We start from the raw sequence: 19,142 nt of genomic DNA on the forward strand, positions 1-19,142 counted from the left end.
TGAGAAAATATGAGGTGGGAGTTGGATGATAATTTTCAGCCAATTAAACTAATTGGGATATATTTACTAAATCTAGTCTATATCCACCTGAGATTTGCTAACTGACTTTAACATAGCCATTTGGTAGCATGAGATTGGTACTGCACTTCTTGAAAGATTATGCCAAGCTCTAAGTGCATACGCATCTAGAGCAAGCTATTAATTCCTCATATTTACTGTCTGAAGAATGTGCATGTAAATGCAGAAGATCCAGTTAACATGTGTTTTAACTGGTCTTGGGTATGACCATAAACTGCATCCAGCTGGAGGATTTGTGGCAGTGTGATGGGGGCTTCTTGTGGTGGGGTAGCTCCTATAAAATTCTACAATATTGCAACCTCCAGGTAAGGTGAACTTTTAAGGCACCTCAAAGCTCTGGTGCCTGCTGCCTTGTGGGCAATTCCTTGGTTGGAAAAAGGCTAAGGGACATTGCCCTAGCTGAGGCGTTGGGCAGCCAACAGCAGCTTTAATCTGTTGTTCTCTGGCAGAAGCTATATAACCATCAAGGCACCGGATGTCTGGGCTCAGTCTGGCCTTCGGACTTTGTCCCAAATGTCTAAAGGCGGGGGTGGATGGTCTACGGCAGCCTTCTCTCCTCCAAATTCTTGCCTAGGCATACGCACCAAAGGTTTTGGCGTGATCTCTACTAGCCAGAAATATCAAGCGTCTCGCATGCTGGAATGTTCAGACTCTGACCACTGGGCTCAGTTCGGACTTAATCTGAAGCTAGATAATGGGGCAGCTCTACCTTCCGAGGGCTGTGGTTGTGTACTGCCTTCCTTGTGTTTAAAATGGTACATGCAGCTTGTCGCTTCTCAGGAATGTAAATTTATGAGTGGATAATTCATCTCAAATGAGAAGAATCCATGTTATCAGTATATTATTCTTTACTTGTGCTAACATGAGAACTAACTTAACATATCTACAGTGGCTAGAATCCAGCCTTCTATTTTCCAAAAGGTTGGCAAATGTCCAACCTCTAGATGTTCTCTTGTGGGCCTTTCAGAGCTGTCTAATACCAGAGATTTCTTTAAAGCATTCCCACTCCTCTTGGTACATTGTATGACTACAACTCCAGACCTGTTGTAGCTTAGATTTGCAAAAAAACTGAATATGTAATTAGGCATATTACTGCATGCATAATGACAGTTTTAAGTGCAAATATCAGCTGCTATTTGTGCCTAGCCAGCTGATTTGCATGAGCATTTGATCTCAAATATTTTTATAAAATATGGGCTTTTATGTACACTTATGTCCAAAGAGCATCTTGTGTAATGAGAACCTAGTTTTGTAGCCTCCATGAGTATGCAGTATTATAGAAGAGACATGAAAATAATGGGGATCTACTACTGTAGTCAGGGCCTGAAATAATCTAATAAAGGCTGAAAATGAAGCACAATGTGAGTAGAAAAAGCCTAGCCTCCCAGTTCATCTGTTGGGACTGGGCTGAGCAAAGTAAATGATAACTACTGCTTTCCTCTCTAACTGAGTATCTCCATCTAGGATGGCAGGATTGCTGAGCAAATGTGAAATTCCAAGTAATTAGTGTAAGAGGATACAGAGAAGAGTGATGCAGGCACCCTGAGACCTGTCCAGCTAACCTTGGTATTGTGCAGCCCTTTAGAGCAAATATTGGAGAACAGGGTAAACAAACAGCACTAACATGACATTTTATCATCAAAGAAAGATATTTCTCGGTCTAGGAAGTCTGGGATCCCTACAACCTGGTCCTTTTTTTTTTTTTTCATTAAGTCTGATATGGTGTCACATGATGTGATTAGTTGACTAGAAAAGATGTGGTCTCCTACAAGGACAGAAAGATGGATTGAGAAATATTGGTAACTCATCAAGTTTCTCCAGGATCAGACTTTAGATGCATCTTACTGAGCGCGTTCTCTGACCTTAACATAAAGTGCACTAATGAAATTTGCTAAGACGGTCAGAGGTTATTGTTAATAGAGGAGGATTCATATATCTTGCAGGAAGAAATAGCTGCCCTTAAGGACTAGAATAATAGAAATGGAATGGACTTTTTAATAGCATAAAGTGGGCATTTAATGCACATTGCTTCAATAAAATGGTAGCTCATTAGTTGGAGAAGAGGCAAAAGACCCAGTGTATACTAGTTGGTCTCAGGATTACAGGTCACCAGTGTGGTGGCTATAGAAAAAAGCAAATATCCAAGTAAAGATAAGAAAGTATTAATGCCTTTGTCCAAGAAATTGATGAGACCTCCCCTGGGATCAAGTGCACAGGTCTAGTTTACTCATGTTTAAAGTGATTTTAAACTGAAATGAGTGCAGAGAAGGGCTGCTAGGATAATCAGAGGAATGGACAGCCTGTCTTGGGAGAGGGAGCTAAAACTCAGTTGGTTTAGTCTACCAAAACTGTGGTTAAGAGGCTCTGTTACTGCTCTTTGTATATACATCAGGGGTCAGAGGAACACCATGAATAGAAAGAAGCTACTGAAGCTGAAAAACACTGTTGGCACAAATAACTAATTATAAACTTGCCATGAATAAACTTTAGGCTAAAAAGCAGATAACAGTTTCTAACGATTTGAGCTGCAAAGTTATGGAGTATCCCTCTAGAAGGAGCAGTGAGGTAAGGAACCTAGTTGGTTTTGCAGTGGGGTTTCATCAGCATGTGTATAAAAGAGATGAAATGATGTGGCTTCCTGTAGTAGTAGGAAACTGGCCTTGGTGGCCCAAGGGGTCTCTTCTAGACCTGTGCTCCTGTTTTCCCTTATTCAGAGGTTATAAACAAATATTTCAAGCCTTGATGGCAGTGCTCTGCAGTTTCTTATAAGCATGTCCACAGTCACTTTTCTGCAACAGCTGAAACTTGCCAGGTCTCCAGTTCATCCATAGAAAATTTAAGTGAAAAGTAACAGCTAAGAAACTTAATAAGATTAGACTTCTATGTCTAATTAATTGACAGGTCAAACATGACCCATTTACAAGTGCAGTTTCTTCTAATGGCTAGGCCTTCTAGCTCAACCTTGTATTTATCTGTATACAGTCAGATTCTGCAGAGAAGACAGCGTTTGATCCCTGGCTTTACTTTGACTCACTAGTCAAACTAAATTTTAGGTCTCCTTCTGTGGTCCTATAAACAGTGTGTTGTCAACACTGTTTGGTTTATTTGCACATGACTCTTGCCCAAATAATGAGACAGCATAAAATCACAGTTTCGTAACCTTTTTCTGTCATACAAGACTCACCGTGCATGAAGGCAAATGGAAAGAAAGAAGGTATCCTTAGTTCTCTTTAGTCCATGGTCACACATGCACAGGAGCTTTCTGGAGACTGTACTCTAGCTTTGTCAGCCTTTTTTCTTATGATTTAAGCAAGAGAGTTTCTTAAATCAGCCCTTTTACCTGCACAGTATTTCACTGTGCTCCTGAGTGACTGCTATCAAGTTCCTGTGATGTTAGGCAGAGATGGCTGGGGTTTTGATTGTATGTGCCAAGTATTAGGGCACTCCTGCTGTCAGTAAGGGAATGTCTGCACAGCCCAGTGCATTTTCTGCAGAGATGCTCAATTTTGCTCAGACACTAGAAATTGTTTAGCCGTGTTATGGTGAGACTCCTGTCAAAACGCACAAAAACCCCACTACAAAATAACCAAATCCCTGCTGTTAAGGGCATTCATTGGAGATTTCTCTTCTGGTTTGGAGTGGCATTTTTCTTTATTTTTTGTTTTTCTGTGAAAGAATTTGCAAAGGTCTAGTTTCATTGTGAACAGACTTATTGGGGGTAGGTATTTTGGGTATCCAGCCTGACACATGACAGGAATTGCATAGCAAACCTTTCAATGTGGTTTTCATGTATTGATCTGAAAGGATAAGGACTAACAACACTCTTATATTATCCAGCCCTCTCTAGCTTTTTGCTGTTATGATTCAGTGAATGAGACTTAGAGCAGCAATCATTTTGGCATTCAGAAATGGCTTCCGCATCATAGCTTGGGAAATTATGACTTTGAAATGAGCTCATAGCTGTACTTAATAGACCAAACCAATATGAACCACTGACCTGCAGAAATTGGATAGCTATTTGACCACCCAGTTAGTCCTCCCCACTGTGTATAGTTTTGACCAACGGAAGACGACTAAGCTCGGAAAGAGAAATTTCAATCACTATAGCCAAGAAACATTGCATAATATTGAACATGAGTGCTTTCATAGTTCAATCCAGTCTTCATTTGGAATATGTTTTTCTGAAAAGCTGGTTCACAATTTTGCTCTCTCGTATAATAATGTTTATTTTACACTGGTATTTGATTACCGCAAGTGGAGTTTAAGGAAGCATTCCAGTTAAGAAAATTCACTATTCAGCAGTTTTCCACAGTTGCTGATAGCGTGTGTGTGTGTGAGAGAGAGATGGCACAAGCTTAGCATTATTCTATTCACTTAAAATTTGCCGTGGCTGTTCTTGCCCTAGAACAAATTGGATCCTTGCATGTAGCAGTGATGCAATAAAACATTTAGGCAGTCTCATGAAGCTGTATAGTGGCTATCCTGAATTTAAGGCAGACAAGGTTCCTTGGGTGAATTTGATATCTTTTATTAGACCAACCCAAATGGTTGGAGAATAGTTATTAAGCAAGCTTTCGGGTTCAAAAACCCTTCGTCAGGCTCAGGAAGCTGCAGCAGTTGGTGTGTGCTCTTCCTGGATGGAATGAAAAGTAAAATATATGTCGCTGTTGAGTCTGGCTTCTTTCTTTTTCATGTTGTACAGTTTCCATTTCAGACGGCTGAATTCGGTATCTTCCATGTTGCAGGGGTTTAGGTTGTAGCCGTGTTGGTCTAAGGATATAGGCAGACAAGGTTCCTTGGGTGAATTTTTGATATCTTTTATTAGACCAACTCAAATGGTTGGAGAATAGTTATTAAGCAAGCTTTCGGGTTCAAAAACCCTGCAACATGGAAGATATCGAATTCAGCCGTCTGAAATGGAAACTGTACAACATGAAAAAGAAAGAAGCCAGACTCAACAGCGACATATATTTTACTTTTCATTCCATCCAGGAAGAGCACACACCAACTGCTGCAGCTTCCTGAGCCTGACGAAGGGTTTTTGAACCCGAAAGCTTGCCTAATAACTATTCTCCAACCATTTGGGTTGGTCTAATAAAAGATATCAAATTCACCCAAGGAACCTTGTCTGCCTATATCCTTAGACCAACACGGCTACAACCTAAAATCCTGAATTTAATGCGTTTATTGTTTGATACTATGCTTCATCTAAAACACTAGTACTGTATAATACTAGTATATTAAAGTACAGCACGGTACTAGTACGTTAAAACTTGCTTTAATTCTGGGACTTTGAACTAACTGATGAATTTGGCAAAAGCAACTTGTCTAACTAAAAGGTAAGGTACCCTCTAAAATCTTACTTATATCAAGTAAGCAGTAGCAGTTGTGGCTTACACAGTTTGTGTTAGATTTCCATTTGCTAGTCTGAAGCAGTTTGTAGCATTTGGTCATGTGTGTTCATATGCAAAATAGCATGGTTTTTACATTGTACGTGTTGCCTAACCTAAGAAGGCACTGTAGACAACACATTCCTTTTCTTACCTGTCTCCCTCCTAAGTTGATCTCTTGTGCGCGCACACGCAAAAACATTGCTGTTCCTGGTGACTGTTGCAGTATTTCGGTAACCGGAATATGCATCCTTTCTCCCTCTTCTAGCCACTCTAATACAGGGGAATTGTCTTTGTGGGGGCAGGGAGGGGAATTTACTCCCGAGTACCTAATGCAAGGGAGTGGTGGCAGAGGTAAAAGAAAGCTGTACTTGCAGATCAAGAGGTAAGATGACACCTAGGATACACTTGTACTGCTTCCACAGCCCTCTGAGGAGTGCTGCCAAGAAGCACACCCTGCTCCCGTGTGCAGGCTTGGAAATGGGACAGCAAAGCCACCCTGAGAGCACCCCTTGCCTCCTGCTGTCTAGCAGGCTGGAGGCAGAAATATTGAAAACGCTAGTGTAGGAGCAAAATAGTGGCAGGAGAGGGGGCCCTCAGGACAAGTTCACAGCCTTATTTCTGGGTGTAGTACAGAAGGTAGGCTGGGTGTGTTTCTTGGAGTATAGACACTTCCCATGTGATCTACTGGATAGGATCTAGTCCAGGGGTGGGCAAAATATGGCCCGCGGGCCGCATCCAGCCTGCAAGGCCATTCTACTTGGCCACTGAGGCCCCTAAAAAATTCAGAAAATTAATATTTCTCTGTCCTTGGTTCCTGTCAAAAGTGACAGGAACCAAGGGCAGTAGGACCCAGGGGAAACCCCGGTGGGCTCCCACAACAGCAGGGCCTGCCTGGCCCCACCCACTCAGTCAGAAGCCCCACTGGGGGCTTCTGGCCTGGGACCATATGGCTGCCCCATGCCAGAACCTCAAGTAAGGGCTGGGGGGAAAGGAGCCTGGGGAAAAATGTCCCAGGGAAAAGCTAAGCATGGGGGGAGTGGGGAGGAAGCAGCTCCTCCCCCCCCACCCCATGCTGCAGCTGCTCACAGCTCATGTGGGGCTGTCCTGAGCAGGAGCAGGCACAGGCAGCCCCATGCAGGCTGCAAGTGACTGCAGCACAGGGCACCAGGCACGGGGCGGGCAAGGGGCTGCTTCCCGCCCTGCTGCCCCCCCTGCCAGCGCTCAGCATTACCTTGTAACCCAGCCCCACTACCAGCCTGGGCCCCATGTGGCTCTGGGCTCGCCCATCGGGGCTGCGCATGGCAACAGCAGCTGCAGCCCCCCCGCCCCGCTTGCAGTGCCAGGCAGTGTTTGCCACCACCGCCTCTGCTGCCCAGCATGTGCACTCCAGGCAGGCAGCAGCAGCCAACACTGCCTAGTGTGGCATGCAGGGGGGCCGCAGCTGCTGCCACCATGTGCAGCCCCAACGGGAGACCCCTGGAGCTGGTGCAGAGCCCAGGCTGGCAGCAGGGCTGGGTTACAAGCTGGTGCTGAGCACGAGGAAAAAGGCCTCTCACTCGTCCTGTGGCTGCGCCCTGTGCTGCAGCCACTTACAGCCCACATGAGGCTGCCTGTGCCTGCTCAGGGCAGCCCCGCGTGGGCTGCAAGCACCTGCAGCAGGGAGCACCGGCCACGGGGCAGGCGAGGGGCCACTTTTCCCTATGCTCAGCACCAGCTTCTTCCCTGCCGGCTAGCAGGGGGTCGGGGCTGTGTGCCGCCCCCCGCCTGTACTGTATGGCTGGGGGGGGACTGGGAGTGAGTGGGCAGGGAGCCAGCAGGAGCACAGGGCCCACACCAGTGTCACAGGGCCAGTGCAGACAGGGCCCAGAGCGGGGTGGCAGGAGCGCGGGGTCCCAGCCGGCAGGGGCTCTATGAAGCTGGGCCAGCTCCCCCCTCTCCCTGCTGGTACAGCCCAGCCTGGCTCCACAGACCCTTGCCAACCTGTTCCCTGCTTTGGGCCCCACTGGTGCCGGCCCTGGGACATGGGACCAATGTCCCAATGTCTTTGGTCTCAAGACATTGGTCCCAAGATGGTGACCAGGAAGCAGGGCACCTGTCGGGGGGGCAGGGCAGGACTACCCATGTGGCCCTCAACAGCCTGCCAGAACTGGGTAAGCGGCCCTCCGCCCGAAATAATTGCCCACCCCTCATCTACTCCAATCCATCCTTCCTTTACATTCTGACCTATTCTATAGGTGGACTCTCAGCACCTTCTAAAGGACACTTGGACCTTAATGTGATTAGTCTCAGCACACAAACTTAGATGAATATGACTTGGTAGAGGAGTGAAAATTTAGCGAACAAAGAATGCTACTCCCATATTGCTCTTGGGTTCTGCTGGCTCAGAGCCTTGGGATCTGAAAAATTAATTTAGTTGAATACCTATTGCCTCACCTTCAGGATGTTGTTTACAAAGATGCAGAAGAAAACTTTTACTTGCACTTGCATGTTGCATAGTGTTTATTCTTCACTTTACAGTCCATTGCCCTGAATTTTAATTTCAGTGATGGCCTGTGAATATGGCTAATACTTGTGTCCTAACTGCATCTTTTTTTCTGCTTAGTTTGTATAGTATATAAGAAATTGCAGCCAAGCAAAACTTTGTACATTTGGAAATGGAAAAGTTATTTTGGTTTAAACCAAGCAACATGAGATTTCTAAACATTTCAAGGAAAACATGCATTTTTAGGCTTTCGATCTCAAACATTTGAAATACTTATAGGACTTGTTTCTATGGTCCTCCTTGAGAGCTTTCAGCTATAATATATGTAGAAGATTACAAATTCATTGGTTTGTCAGTAATATCTCCTATATCTCTGCTTGGGAAAGCATGTAAATTTTGTTATATAAAAGATACTGTAACTTTCTGTTTACAACCCAAGCAGAATAATGAAAGTGGTCATCACTTTTTCAAAGTTCTCAAACCAGATGGTAGATTTAAGGGATCTTCACCACCTCTTTTTCCCCAGTCTTGAATTGCAGCCTTACCTGTGGAACTCTTTTGTACAACCCTAACAACTAAAGTTATTTGCTTTCTGTATTACAAGAAGTGATGTAGTCAGTTGGAAGTACTTACGATGCTGACATAATGTTCTTTTTCCTTTCCTTGTAGTGATGCTACAGCCTTTTGATTATGACCCTAACGAGAAAAGTAAACACAAGTTCATGGTTCAGTCAATGTTTGCTCCAGCTGATACTTCAGATATGGAAGCAGTAGTAAGTATTGAAGCTGATTTACCAAACACAGTAGACGTAACATTGAACATGGAAACAGTAGAGATAACACTGAAGCTTACAAAGGGGCTTCATGAATTTGGGGATTTTTTCCTGTAAATCCTGAGGAAAGGGGTGACATCTGTATATTTGGGAAGATCACAGCATTGCGGAACTAGATGGGCAACGAGCCCCAAAGAGCCTCTTTCTCAAATAGCCAATATTAGCCCTGCCATCTAAGATCCTGGGCCTGGGCTCACACTTTTTGTCAGGTTCAGATTTTTAAAATACAGCGTCTGGGGCTAGGCTGGTCTGATTTTTGGCATCTCCTAGGCTCTGTGGAGCTTATCTTTTTAACCTTTCTCAATGTACAATGAGCCTTCTCTTAAGCAGCCTGCACCTTTGCAGTAGGAACTAGCCTCATTTAATTATTGTTGTGTTTTCTTTAACCTTTTCCTTGTTCACTGTTTTTGTTGATTATTTACCCGAACCATGTGTTTCTGAGCCAGAAATCATTAATCCAATCTTTATATGGGTTAGTAGTTGAGGAAGAAGAAAAGAATATAGCAGTAAGATTGCTGGCTACTTAAGTAAACTTGGAAAGAAGCAAAGCAGGCATCACTGACCTCTTATAAGCAGTCACTAGTACTTTTCTAGTGGTAGCACTTCCTGTAATAACAAACAATATACCTGTCTTCTGCCCCCTCCACCACCCTCCTCTTTTAACCAAAAGAAATGTCTCTTTTTTTTTCAATTTCTTCCCCAAAGCTCCTAGCTATCTGACATGATTTATTTTCAATATACCCTCTACCTGCTTTTAAACTCCCTGGGCACCTCCAAACCAGAATGCGTGTGTGGTATGCCACATCGCAGACCTGTCTGCAGCACTGCACGCTGCATGCGCTGTACATGCAAGCAGTCCCCACTAGCTCACTTGCAAAAACCCCTAGGGCAGCTGGAGCTGGGCCGGCCAAAGCCATACTCTGGCTGCTGGCCAGGCTCCTTGCTGCAGGATTGCCATGGCTGCAGCCCCTGGAGGCCATAGATAAGGCTGCTGCAGCCAGCCCAGGTGCTGGCCTTGGCCTCCCCCACCCAGGGCAATGTGCTGCATGCCAGAGCATGCATGCATGGGGGTTTCCCAGGGACAAGTAACAACAGTGGCACATATTGTGCCTCTGCTGTTTGTCCCTGGGGAACAGGTGTTTCTGCTCATGAGGACACATCCCCTTCTTGCATACGATTTTAGAAAGTCGACTCCAACCATTTAAAAGTAGATCCATCAATAATACTGCAATCTTTCAGACTGTTCGCTCCTTCTGGTGGACCATGTAGTGGAAAGTCGATTAGTATATGCTGGGCTGTCTGGTGTCCTTTGCCTCAGGGGCACAGTGGTGAGTTTGTAAAGCCCACTTTGATTTTGTTGAAGGCTCCATAGTTTGATTGCAGTCAGTTCAGGTTTACGCATGCCTTGCATGGGAGTTTGACCAGGAGGGTGTGAGGATGGTAGTTGTATGTAGTTGTGTAGTAGGGTGTGGTAGTTACTCCATTGCTCTTCCCACCTTGTCTAGGACCATGGTAACAGTATGGTGTCTCCTGCTTCCTCTCTGTTTCTGGTAGATACTAGTAGCTGTTTTCTGCTTCTTGGGTGTTTCTTCATTGGGTACTTTTCAATCATGTCATGTAGCAGATGGTCTTCCTGTTGGGCTTTGATTGCCAGATCAATCAGTATCCCAGACCTCTTGATATTATGAGGGGGGATTCCTGCCAAAATGAACATGTTTTCCCATTCCATGTATACTGGGCAGCCACTTACTACTTGTAGTACAGAATTCAGGGCACTGTCCAGTTTGCTGGTGTGGACATTATTTGCCCACACAGGGAGGCAGTATTCTGCTGGTGCATAAACCATGGCTAGTGTAGCTGTTCTCAAGGTAGAGAAGTCAGCACCCCATGTTGTACCAGCTAGCTGCTTAATGGCTGCTGCCCTTCAGATTTACCTTGTGCCTCAACTTCTCCAGGTCATGGTGGAAGGTTAGGTTCTGTCTAGAGTGACACCCAGGTAGGTTGGTGTCGTCTTGAAGGACAACTCTTTTCCCTCCACAGCACCCCACCTGTGTTTTATAATACAGGACCATTTTTATTTCTAATAATCTTGGAAATTAGCCAATTCTACAGGCAGTCTAAGCCCACTTGTGGCCACGCATCTTTCTACCTTCATGAAAAGAGGACTTGGGGGGGTTTTAAAAGAAAGTGTATTTATTGATCATTTTTTGCACATATTGCTTGTTTTCCTAACTCAACAATGGTCATGCTCATTGTAATAGGAGTTTTGTTGTTACAGTTGGTTTCATTAAGGGAATTGCTTCTTTTGCTATATTCCTTTAGAAACTAAGGTCTCTTTCCCATGCATGTTTCTACATTATGGTAATATCAAAACGTAGAAATTATGTAACAGAGAAGAGTACAATACCTACTTTTTATAAAGACAGTACAGGATTCACCGAGAGCATGCTCACATTATAGTAGCTCTTGTTAGACTGGCTAGAGAACTCAACAGGTTACTTTATTTGTTTGAGAAGCAAACCCTCCTTGGATGATATTGCAGACTCTTAAAGCTTGTTGTGTAAGCATTCGGAGAGCATTCTTGAAGTCGCCCTTCCAAATAAAGTTTTATATAACTATATTCTTGTCTACAATAACCAATATGGGTGGAAGAAAAGCATCTGTACAGTAAGAAACATTTCTACATTGGCAGAGATTAATCAGTCTCTTTCCACATGCGTCCCCTGCCCATCCTGCCATGTCTTCAGTTGTGAACTGTCCCATCTCCTAAGAAAAGTTTCTCTAACTTGGTAATGTATTTAGGAACCTAAATGGACATTGGAACTTCTAGGGCACATTAGACCAACATAAAACAAAACTGTTTGTTTTTGTTTTGTTTTTTTTTCCAACAGCACTCAGTCAGTCCTTCTATATATTACCACCATACAGAAATCTTCCTATTCTGGATAAACAGGTGTGACATTACTGGAGTACTATAAAGCTTTCAACATTTCACAGCCAGCAAACTCAAAATAGACTCCTGATTTCAGCCACAGAAGATTTGCAGAACAATTCAGCTGTTTACATGGGTCAAAATCTTCAAACTGCATGGGCAGGACCATAATTTTTCAGGCTAGTTGAGATAATCTTGCTAACTAAAATTAAATTCAAGATGAAGAAAAGTATATGAAAGCTTCAGGTGCAGTGATTTATGGACCTTCACAGCTAGATATCATTATTGAGAAGCAACCACTTCAGTTAGAAGTACAGTTGACACCAGGCAAGGATTTATAACTTGTAATTCCCACCATAAATGTTAGATAGTCTTTGTACTGGCAGTTTTTCCTAATTGTAGGGGGGAAGTGAAGTATAATTGCACGTTATTGTCTAGCTGAGGGGTTATTGGTGAGGAGTATAATTGTGGTACAAATGGCAACCTGTATGTCATAAATGCTCTAACAAGTATTAAATAAATAAATAAAAATCCCTTTGGTCAAATGTTTCATCTTGATTAACGTCTCAAAATAGGAGGAAAAACCTAAATGATCCCTACCATTCATAGTATTACTGCATTAGCTTTTGAAAAGTAAAATAAAAACATGCAAGGCTTAGCAAAGGTTTGTAGGTATTCTCTTTTCCTGTCACCTAGTATGTTGATGTTCTTAAATGGCTTAATTCCGGTCTCGCCTGTATAGAACTGAGAATGCTCGACTTAACATATTGCTGATAATGAGATAAAGATACACAGACGTGACATTACATTTTACTAATGAACAACAGAAAACTGGAAGGTTTTGGTAGGGGTTTCTGAGGAAGTAATATTTACTCCCCAATAAACACAGCGCTTAGAGACTGTAAAGCAGTATTTGAAATAAATTGGAAAGAAAGATCTGTGACTTAACAAAAGACTGAACCAAAAACAGCAGTATTTTAGATGTGGGGGTTTTTTTGTTTTGTTTTGGTCACTTTTTCCCTTTTCTGAATGCTCTTATTGCACGTCTTCTGTTTGATCCAAGTGATAGATATACCTGACAAGTGTTTGTGGGTCAGACCTTTGTTGATATAACTACCAACAAAGTTCCCACTTTTGTGTCAATTCTAAATACAGGTTTCTTAATGCTGTGATTTGATTTTATTATTTTAATTGCTTTTACAGCATGTTAGTGCTGTATTATGTCGCTTTTAGTTTGTTTTAAGGTAGTTTTAAGAAATGCCACTCAATTTTTAAACTGTTGCTTTGTGTTGATCATGCTTCTAAGTAGTTTGTCACTACCACTAAATGCCTGGATAAACACCAGTGCTTTTGTCCCCACTGTTTTGTTTGTTTTTGGGGGGGGGTTGGTTTTTCTTCCCTGAGCCAGACTATATAAGGAGTAAACTAATTGCACTGTCTTTTCCACAAGACTTACTGTGTTCTTCTTTTTCTTCTTTTAAAAAAATATTTTAGTGGAAAGAAGCAAAACCAGAAGAACTCATGGATTCAAAACTTAGATGTGTGTTTGAGCTACCAGCAGAAAATGATAAACCTGTGAGTATTTCCAACAGTGTTCTGGGTGACTTATTACCATAGCAAGAGCATATAAAATGCAGGTTGCAGATCATTCATTTCAGTATCTGAATGACATCCTTTTTTTAAAAAAAAGGAATTTTTAAATATTTGTTTTGCTTATTCTACTTTGAAGTTAATTTAGACGAGAAGTGCCAAAAGACTGTTAACATTCTTTGATATTGCTGCCTTTTGGGTTGATGCTAGAGTTCTCATTTTACCTTGAGCATCAGCAACAGAAGCAAACCTGTGCAGTTCTGCCAGCCTCCTTTCTGACCTGGCACTGTCTTTAAAAGTAGAAGGTTATTGTGGTATAGGATCCCTGCTTGGTAGGAACTGAGTTGAGTAGTGTTTTGCTAGGGTGCTGCTGAAAGCACTGATTAATTCATGATGGAAATAAACATCCTCAAATGCAGAGCTGGATCGAGACCTACTGATAAACATGTATCCAGTGCTGCCTGCACCTGAGCTACAAACATGTTCTTCTTTGCATTCATGATTGTGCAGATGCAATTGTACATGTGTGATATTGGTCCTATAAAGCTGACAGACTGGTGTCTGATCAGCAACATTGAAATTTCAAGACCGTGTATTCTAAATCCCTAAAGGTCATTAGGGCAAACAGACCATAAGTTGCATTAAGATTTTTTTTTTTCTCCCCTCTGGCCAGTGTTCTTGATGACTGGGGGGGTGACCATATTTGTGCTTGTAGGTAGGGTTTGTTATGCATGACAAGATAAGAACATTTAGCAGGAGCAGAAGGGGAAAGAAATCCCTTTCTGCCCAAAATTGGTTGGAGTAGTTAATGGAGAAATGTGGTTGGAGTAGTTTAATGTCCCCACAGACATGTTCAATTACACACCAGTATCATTTAACATGATCAGGTCCTGTGTCCTGAACTGTTTTCAAGGGTGGTTCTTCCTTCCAGACCACAGAAGCATGGGAGGAGAGTCTGGAGAGAGAAGTGGTGGCCAACTGGGAGGAGTGAGGACAAATATGCAGCAGGATAATGAGGTGGCTCCTGGCAACAGGCTGGTTCTTGGAAGCAGCCCTTTATCACTGTGCTCCCCTGACTCCCTCCTACTCGCTTATGGTGGCACTTATGCCCCAGGAGCTGTGCATGTAGGTGTATTGTAGCTGCAGGAGAGGTGAGAGCCATCAGCCAGTAAAACCCAGCCCTCATTGTGAGAAGATGGGCAGGGCTGTTCGTTTCCCCAGAGGGAGCATCTGGGGCTAACAGTCCTGTTTGCTCTGCAATTCATTGCTCCTGGCTTAACTGTAAATCAGGAAGTGAAGCAGGGGCTGCAGCATAAAATGACATGTTTTAATTATAGGCATCATTTGGGGGAGGGGAGATCTCTTAATAACCACTCTAAAATCAATGTTTTTCTCTTAAACAGCATGATGTAGAAATAAATAAAATTGTATCTACAACTGCAGCAAAGACAGAATCCTCTGTAATGTCTAAATCAATAAGTTCTTCCTTGGATGACTCTGAAGTTAAGAAAGTAAAGGAAGACTATAAGAGGCTTCAAGTAGAAGTTCAGAGGTTACGGGAGGAGAATAAACAGTTTAAGGTAAAGATTTTGCTTTTGACGTTTGAAGTGCACTCTGCAGGGTGGATGTGGTGGGTTTGGGCCCTGGCATTTTAGTGTTGGCAAGGCACCAAAAAAGAACAAATTTGTATCTGCAGACTTTTTTTTTTTTTTTTTTTAAATACCACATGCTTAAATCAGTGCCTCTTTACAGTGTGAAGTATTTAGCCAGATAAAATGAGATACGGGTTCCAACATTTATGCATTTTCTTGGATTATGTTAATTTGACATTTCCCGAAGTAATCAGTTTGGTCTAAGCTTTTTGTTTCCATTTAAAGCTGTGGGAGTTCTAACATTGACTCGTAGCAGGAGCAGAATTAAGTTAACCCTGAGCATTTTAGAATGTTCAACCATGATACCCAAAAGAGCTATTGGTGCACTTTTAAGAAGCTGCATTTTAGTTTGCCCGGCAGAGCAGCACAAATGCTCAGTAGTCACTGCGACTTGTTCTTTTTCAGAGCAATTTTTAAGTGTCAGGGTCTTGAGATTAGTCACATGGCTAAAAAATAGTAAATTGGGGCACACCCAAACAGAAGTAGCATGACAGGCCCTACAAGGAGAGACTGAGGGACCTGAACCTGTTCAGCCTCAGCAAGAGGAGGCTGAGGGGGGACCTGGTGGCTGCCTACAAACTCAACAGGGGAGATCGACAGCAAATAGGCAGAGCCCTTTTCTCCCCAGCACCACCTGGGGTGACAAGGAACAACGGTAATAAGTTGATGGAGAATAGGTTTAGGTTAGAGATCAGAAGGCAATATTTTACAGCTAGGGTGGCTAAAATCTGGAACCAGCTTCCCAGGGAAGTGGTCCTCGCCCCTACCTTGGGCAAATTCAAGAGGAGGTTGGATGATCACCTGTCCGGGGTCTTGTGAACCCAGCATTCATTCCTGCCTGTGGTAGTAGGTCAGGCTAGATGATTTGTTCAGGTTCCTCCTGACCCTAGCTACTGTGAAAGATTTATTCAGGGTGGAAATCAATAGTCTTTCCTTACTTTTGTGCCACCATAAAAATATATTCCATATCTTTGCACTACAAATGCCCAATTTCATGGCTGTAATGGAAGGTAGTAATTTGTGTTGCTTATTGCTGTAGACATCTATTTGCTTTGGCGGAGGAGCATGCTCTCCAGCCACTCTGGGCAGGGGTTTGAGGGGCCCAATCCTGCACACCCTAGGAATTGTTGCACTGGATCGAGCCCCTGAAGCCTTGGGAGAGCCTGCCTGGCTTTCTCCATTTAGCTAGATGGGATCTCCAGGAACATGTCTGGGTAAGCAGGGAAAGCTGGGCAGGTACTCCCAGGGCTTGAGGGGCCCAACCCTGCTCGGGAATTCCCGGGACGGAATTCCTCTGCAGGACCAGGCCCCTCAAGCCCTGGGAGAACATGTTGCCCATTGTCCCAGCTGTTGATGTAGGACAATGGGCAACATGTTTTGCTTGGTGAAGTGCATCAGCTGTGCCAGCACCCATCTCAGCACAGCTGATCTGCTTTATTTGGCAACGTCTGTTTCTAGCCTCAGTCTGCTTTAACACTGGCTCAAGGAAAGGAAATCTTTCTTTTAAAAACACTTTTTGTTGTTTATGGCCACTGAAGTAAGCCGGATGCTGGCTTAAACTCATACCTCTTGGTTTGTCAACATCTCAAGTTGGCTGTTTTAAAATGCCATATGAATTTAAAAAAATCAATTTATCTTAAATGCTGTTCCAAGAGCACTCTTCATTTAAGACCTGCCTTATACACATTGTGTACAAATTAGGTGCCTAACTCATCTGAGAATCTGGAATGCAATAATTACCTATGAACATTTGAATTAGGACAGTGCACTATTAAAGTATTAAGTATCTAGCAGTTTCATTTTTGCAAATATTTGAGTAGTACAAAGTATTTCTGATGATAAATTCTCTACAAATGTACCAGGGGTGCTCAAACCCCAACCCACAAGTCAGATCCAGCCCCTGGTGTCTTGTCCTCCAGTCTTTGGGAAGCGCCATGGATTGCCCTTCACAGTAGATTGAGTGAGCAGGGGATAGGTGCAGCCTGGTGCTTGGGGCTAAAAGGTTGAGCACCACTGGTCAACTCTAGAGCCCCCTATGTTTCTGCCAAAATGATAAGAACATGCGAAAAGAACAGGTTGAAGGAGTGTGTCCAACTCTTCCAGCAATGTTTTGAAGCTTTAACTTTTATTAGTCAACCCAGCAAAATTTAATGTGGTTTTGAGGATTATTTTGATTATTTGCCTGAACTTGAGTTTTTCATTGCTGCAGTCAGTCTCTTATGGTTTGGCATCTTTTAATTCAGGGAACAGTACTGTGCTTAACACCCATTGTCCAGGAACCTAAAAGGTACGGGCTACAGAGATGCATCCCCCAAGTTCAGCCCACCCCTGTTTGGGAAGAAGCAGCTATTTTTAACAACAGAGCAGTGCTGCACAACTAGGTCAGGAAGTGAAATGATAGTGCCTCCTGTAGTAGCTGGAGTATAGAAGGTGCGTCAATCTCCAACCTAATTGTTACTTTAGTAATGGAGAGCACCACCAGGATGCAAAGGGAAGGGCAGCACTCCTGTGATTCCCACCAGCATTAATGACATATTTATGTTGGTGTCCTACAAAAAAGAGAGTAGTTATTTTAGTTCAGTATCTGGGAAATCTTGTTATCTTATTTTTGATTAGTGTGCCTATTTGTACAGCTATTCAGGATGCATGGTATTGAAACTTGGGCCCTTCAGGTTGCTGTCCCATGCCCCATGTATATGTGGGATGTTTCTGGAGTCAATTGTAGTCTTTATTCCCCTTTTCAAATTTCCTAGTGAGAATACAAGAGGTGAGGAGTCGTCATATTCCTACATCAAAGGCATATGTGTTTCTTCAAAGGAGGATTGAGTCAAACAGATTTACTAGATTATCCATACATTCACCCAAGTGTTACATTGCTAATGACTCATTAAATTCTTGAGGTGGGATTAGGGGAGGTGGAGGTCAATATACTATTTTTCTGTTGTTCAGAGTCAAATAATTAGGGTTCCTTCCTGTAGGAAGAAGATGGGCTGCGGATGAGGAAGACCTCCCAGACGAACAACCCAGCTTCTGCCATTACTACTGTCAAGGAGGAAGGGCTGAGCACTAGACTACTTGCTCTGATTGTTTTGTTCTTTATCCTTGGTGCAATTTTAGGAAAAATAGCCTTGTAGAGGCTGCATGCTGAGGATTGTACATTGGTTTGATGGTTCTGCCATATCATTGGATTAAAATTATTCATAACAATGTTTAAAAAAAAATTAATGTATGACATCTCACAGGTCTTGCCTTTTTAAATTTACCCCTGCACAAATATAACATAACAATCTAGAAAGTTTAAAATGTACAATGAGTGAGTTGCAGAACGTTCTTATGAGGAGGGAAAAATCATGATTTAACACTACAATGAAATATTGTAAATGTCATTTTAAACATTCTTAGCCCTTGGTACATGATGCTGGATTACCTCTTTTTTTTTTTAAACAAAGAAAAACCCCTTTTCTTCCACTGCTAGAGCTGGCCTTTCTGGAGGTGTGGCGCTGGGTTAGGTAGGAGGTGTTGATAACTTCTGTAAAATACGTTAATCCACTGTTCTGCTCATAAATTTAACAGTTTTTGTCAGTGTCTTCAAATCTGTGCAAGTTCCCAATTTCTTGGCACTTAAATGAATAGTGAGAAGCTGAAAAGAATTGTATGTGGCAGCACTGAATGTGCTAGGCATCATTAAGAGGCATCTATTGACTGGTATGACACTCATTTGGAATAAAGGTCAATTCCTTGTTCTCTTAACAGGACCAAGCTACATTGCTGTGGGTTCATTTAGTTGAATTAAAATGTTATTCAGAGATGTTTAATGCATATTTAACTTATTTAATGTATTTCATCTCATGTTTCCTTATTGTCACAAAATTGACTAATACTATGGTATAAAAAGGCACCTGTTCTAAAGTCAATGGATAGAACTAAAATGTTGCTGCTGTAGTGATGCAGGATCCTTCTGCCTCCTGATGTTTTGGGCACTACATAATTGTCAGAGTTTTGATCATCTAAACATTGGGGAAACAGTGGTCAGGAAATCTTGTTTTTGTATGTAAATAAGTCTATCTAGGGAAAAAAATTATTAGTAGTAAACTAGTTCTATGCCGTAAAATGACCAATCCTGTTTGACTATGTAGCATCTTAAAAAAACAAAAATTAAATAAAGCCCCCAAATTAAAGTTT

The 19,142-nt window shown here is 42.7% G+C and overlaps 1 protein-coding gene across 1 annotated transcript in view; it reads left to right on the forward strand.

The window, feature by feature from the left end:
- VAPB (VAMP associated protein B and C) overlaps positions 1-19,142 on the forward strand; it is a 46,842-nt gene extending 27,700 nt beyond the window's left edge. Inside the window, exons 3-6 of the mRNA XM_006024081.3 lie at positions 8,623-8,726; positions 13,213-13,293; positions 14,712-14,888; positions 17,939-19,142. Coding sequence (XP_006024143.1) covers positions 8,623-8,726; positions 13,213-13,293; positions 14,712-14,888; positions 17,939-18,094 — 518 coding nt within the window. The 3' untranslated portion in view covers positions 18,095-19,142. The remainder of the gene's footprint in view (positions 1-8,622; positions 8,727-13,212; positions 13,294-14,711; positions 14,889-17,938) is intronic.

Source organism: Alligator sinensis, unplaced genomic scaffold, assembly GCF_000455745.1.
Source record: "Alligator sinensis unplaced genomic scaffold, ASM45574v1 scaffold970_1, whole genome shotgun sequence".
In the NCBI taxonomy this organism is placed as follows: domain Eukaryota; kingdom Metazoa; phylum Chordata; order Crocodylia; family Alligatoridae; genus Alligator; species Alligator sinensis.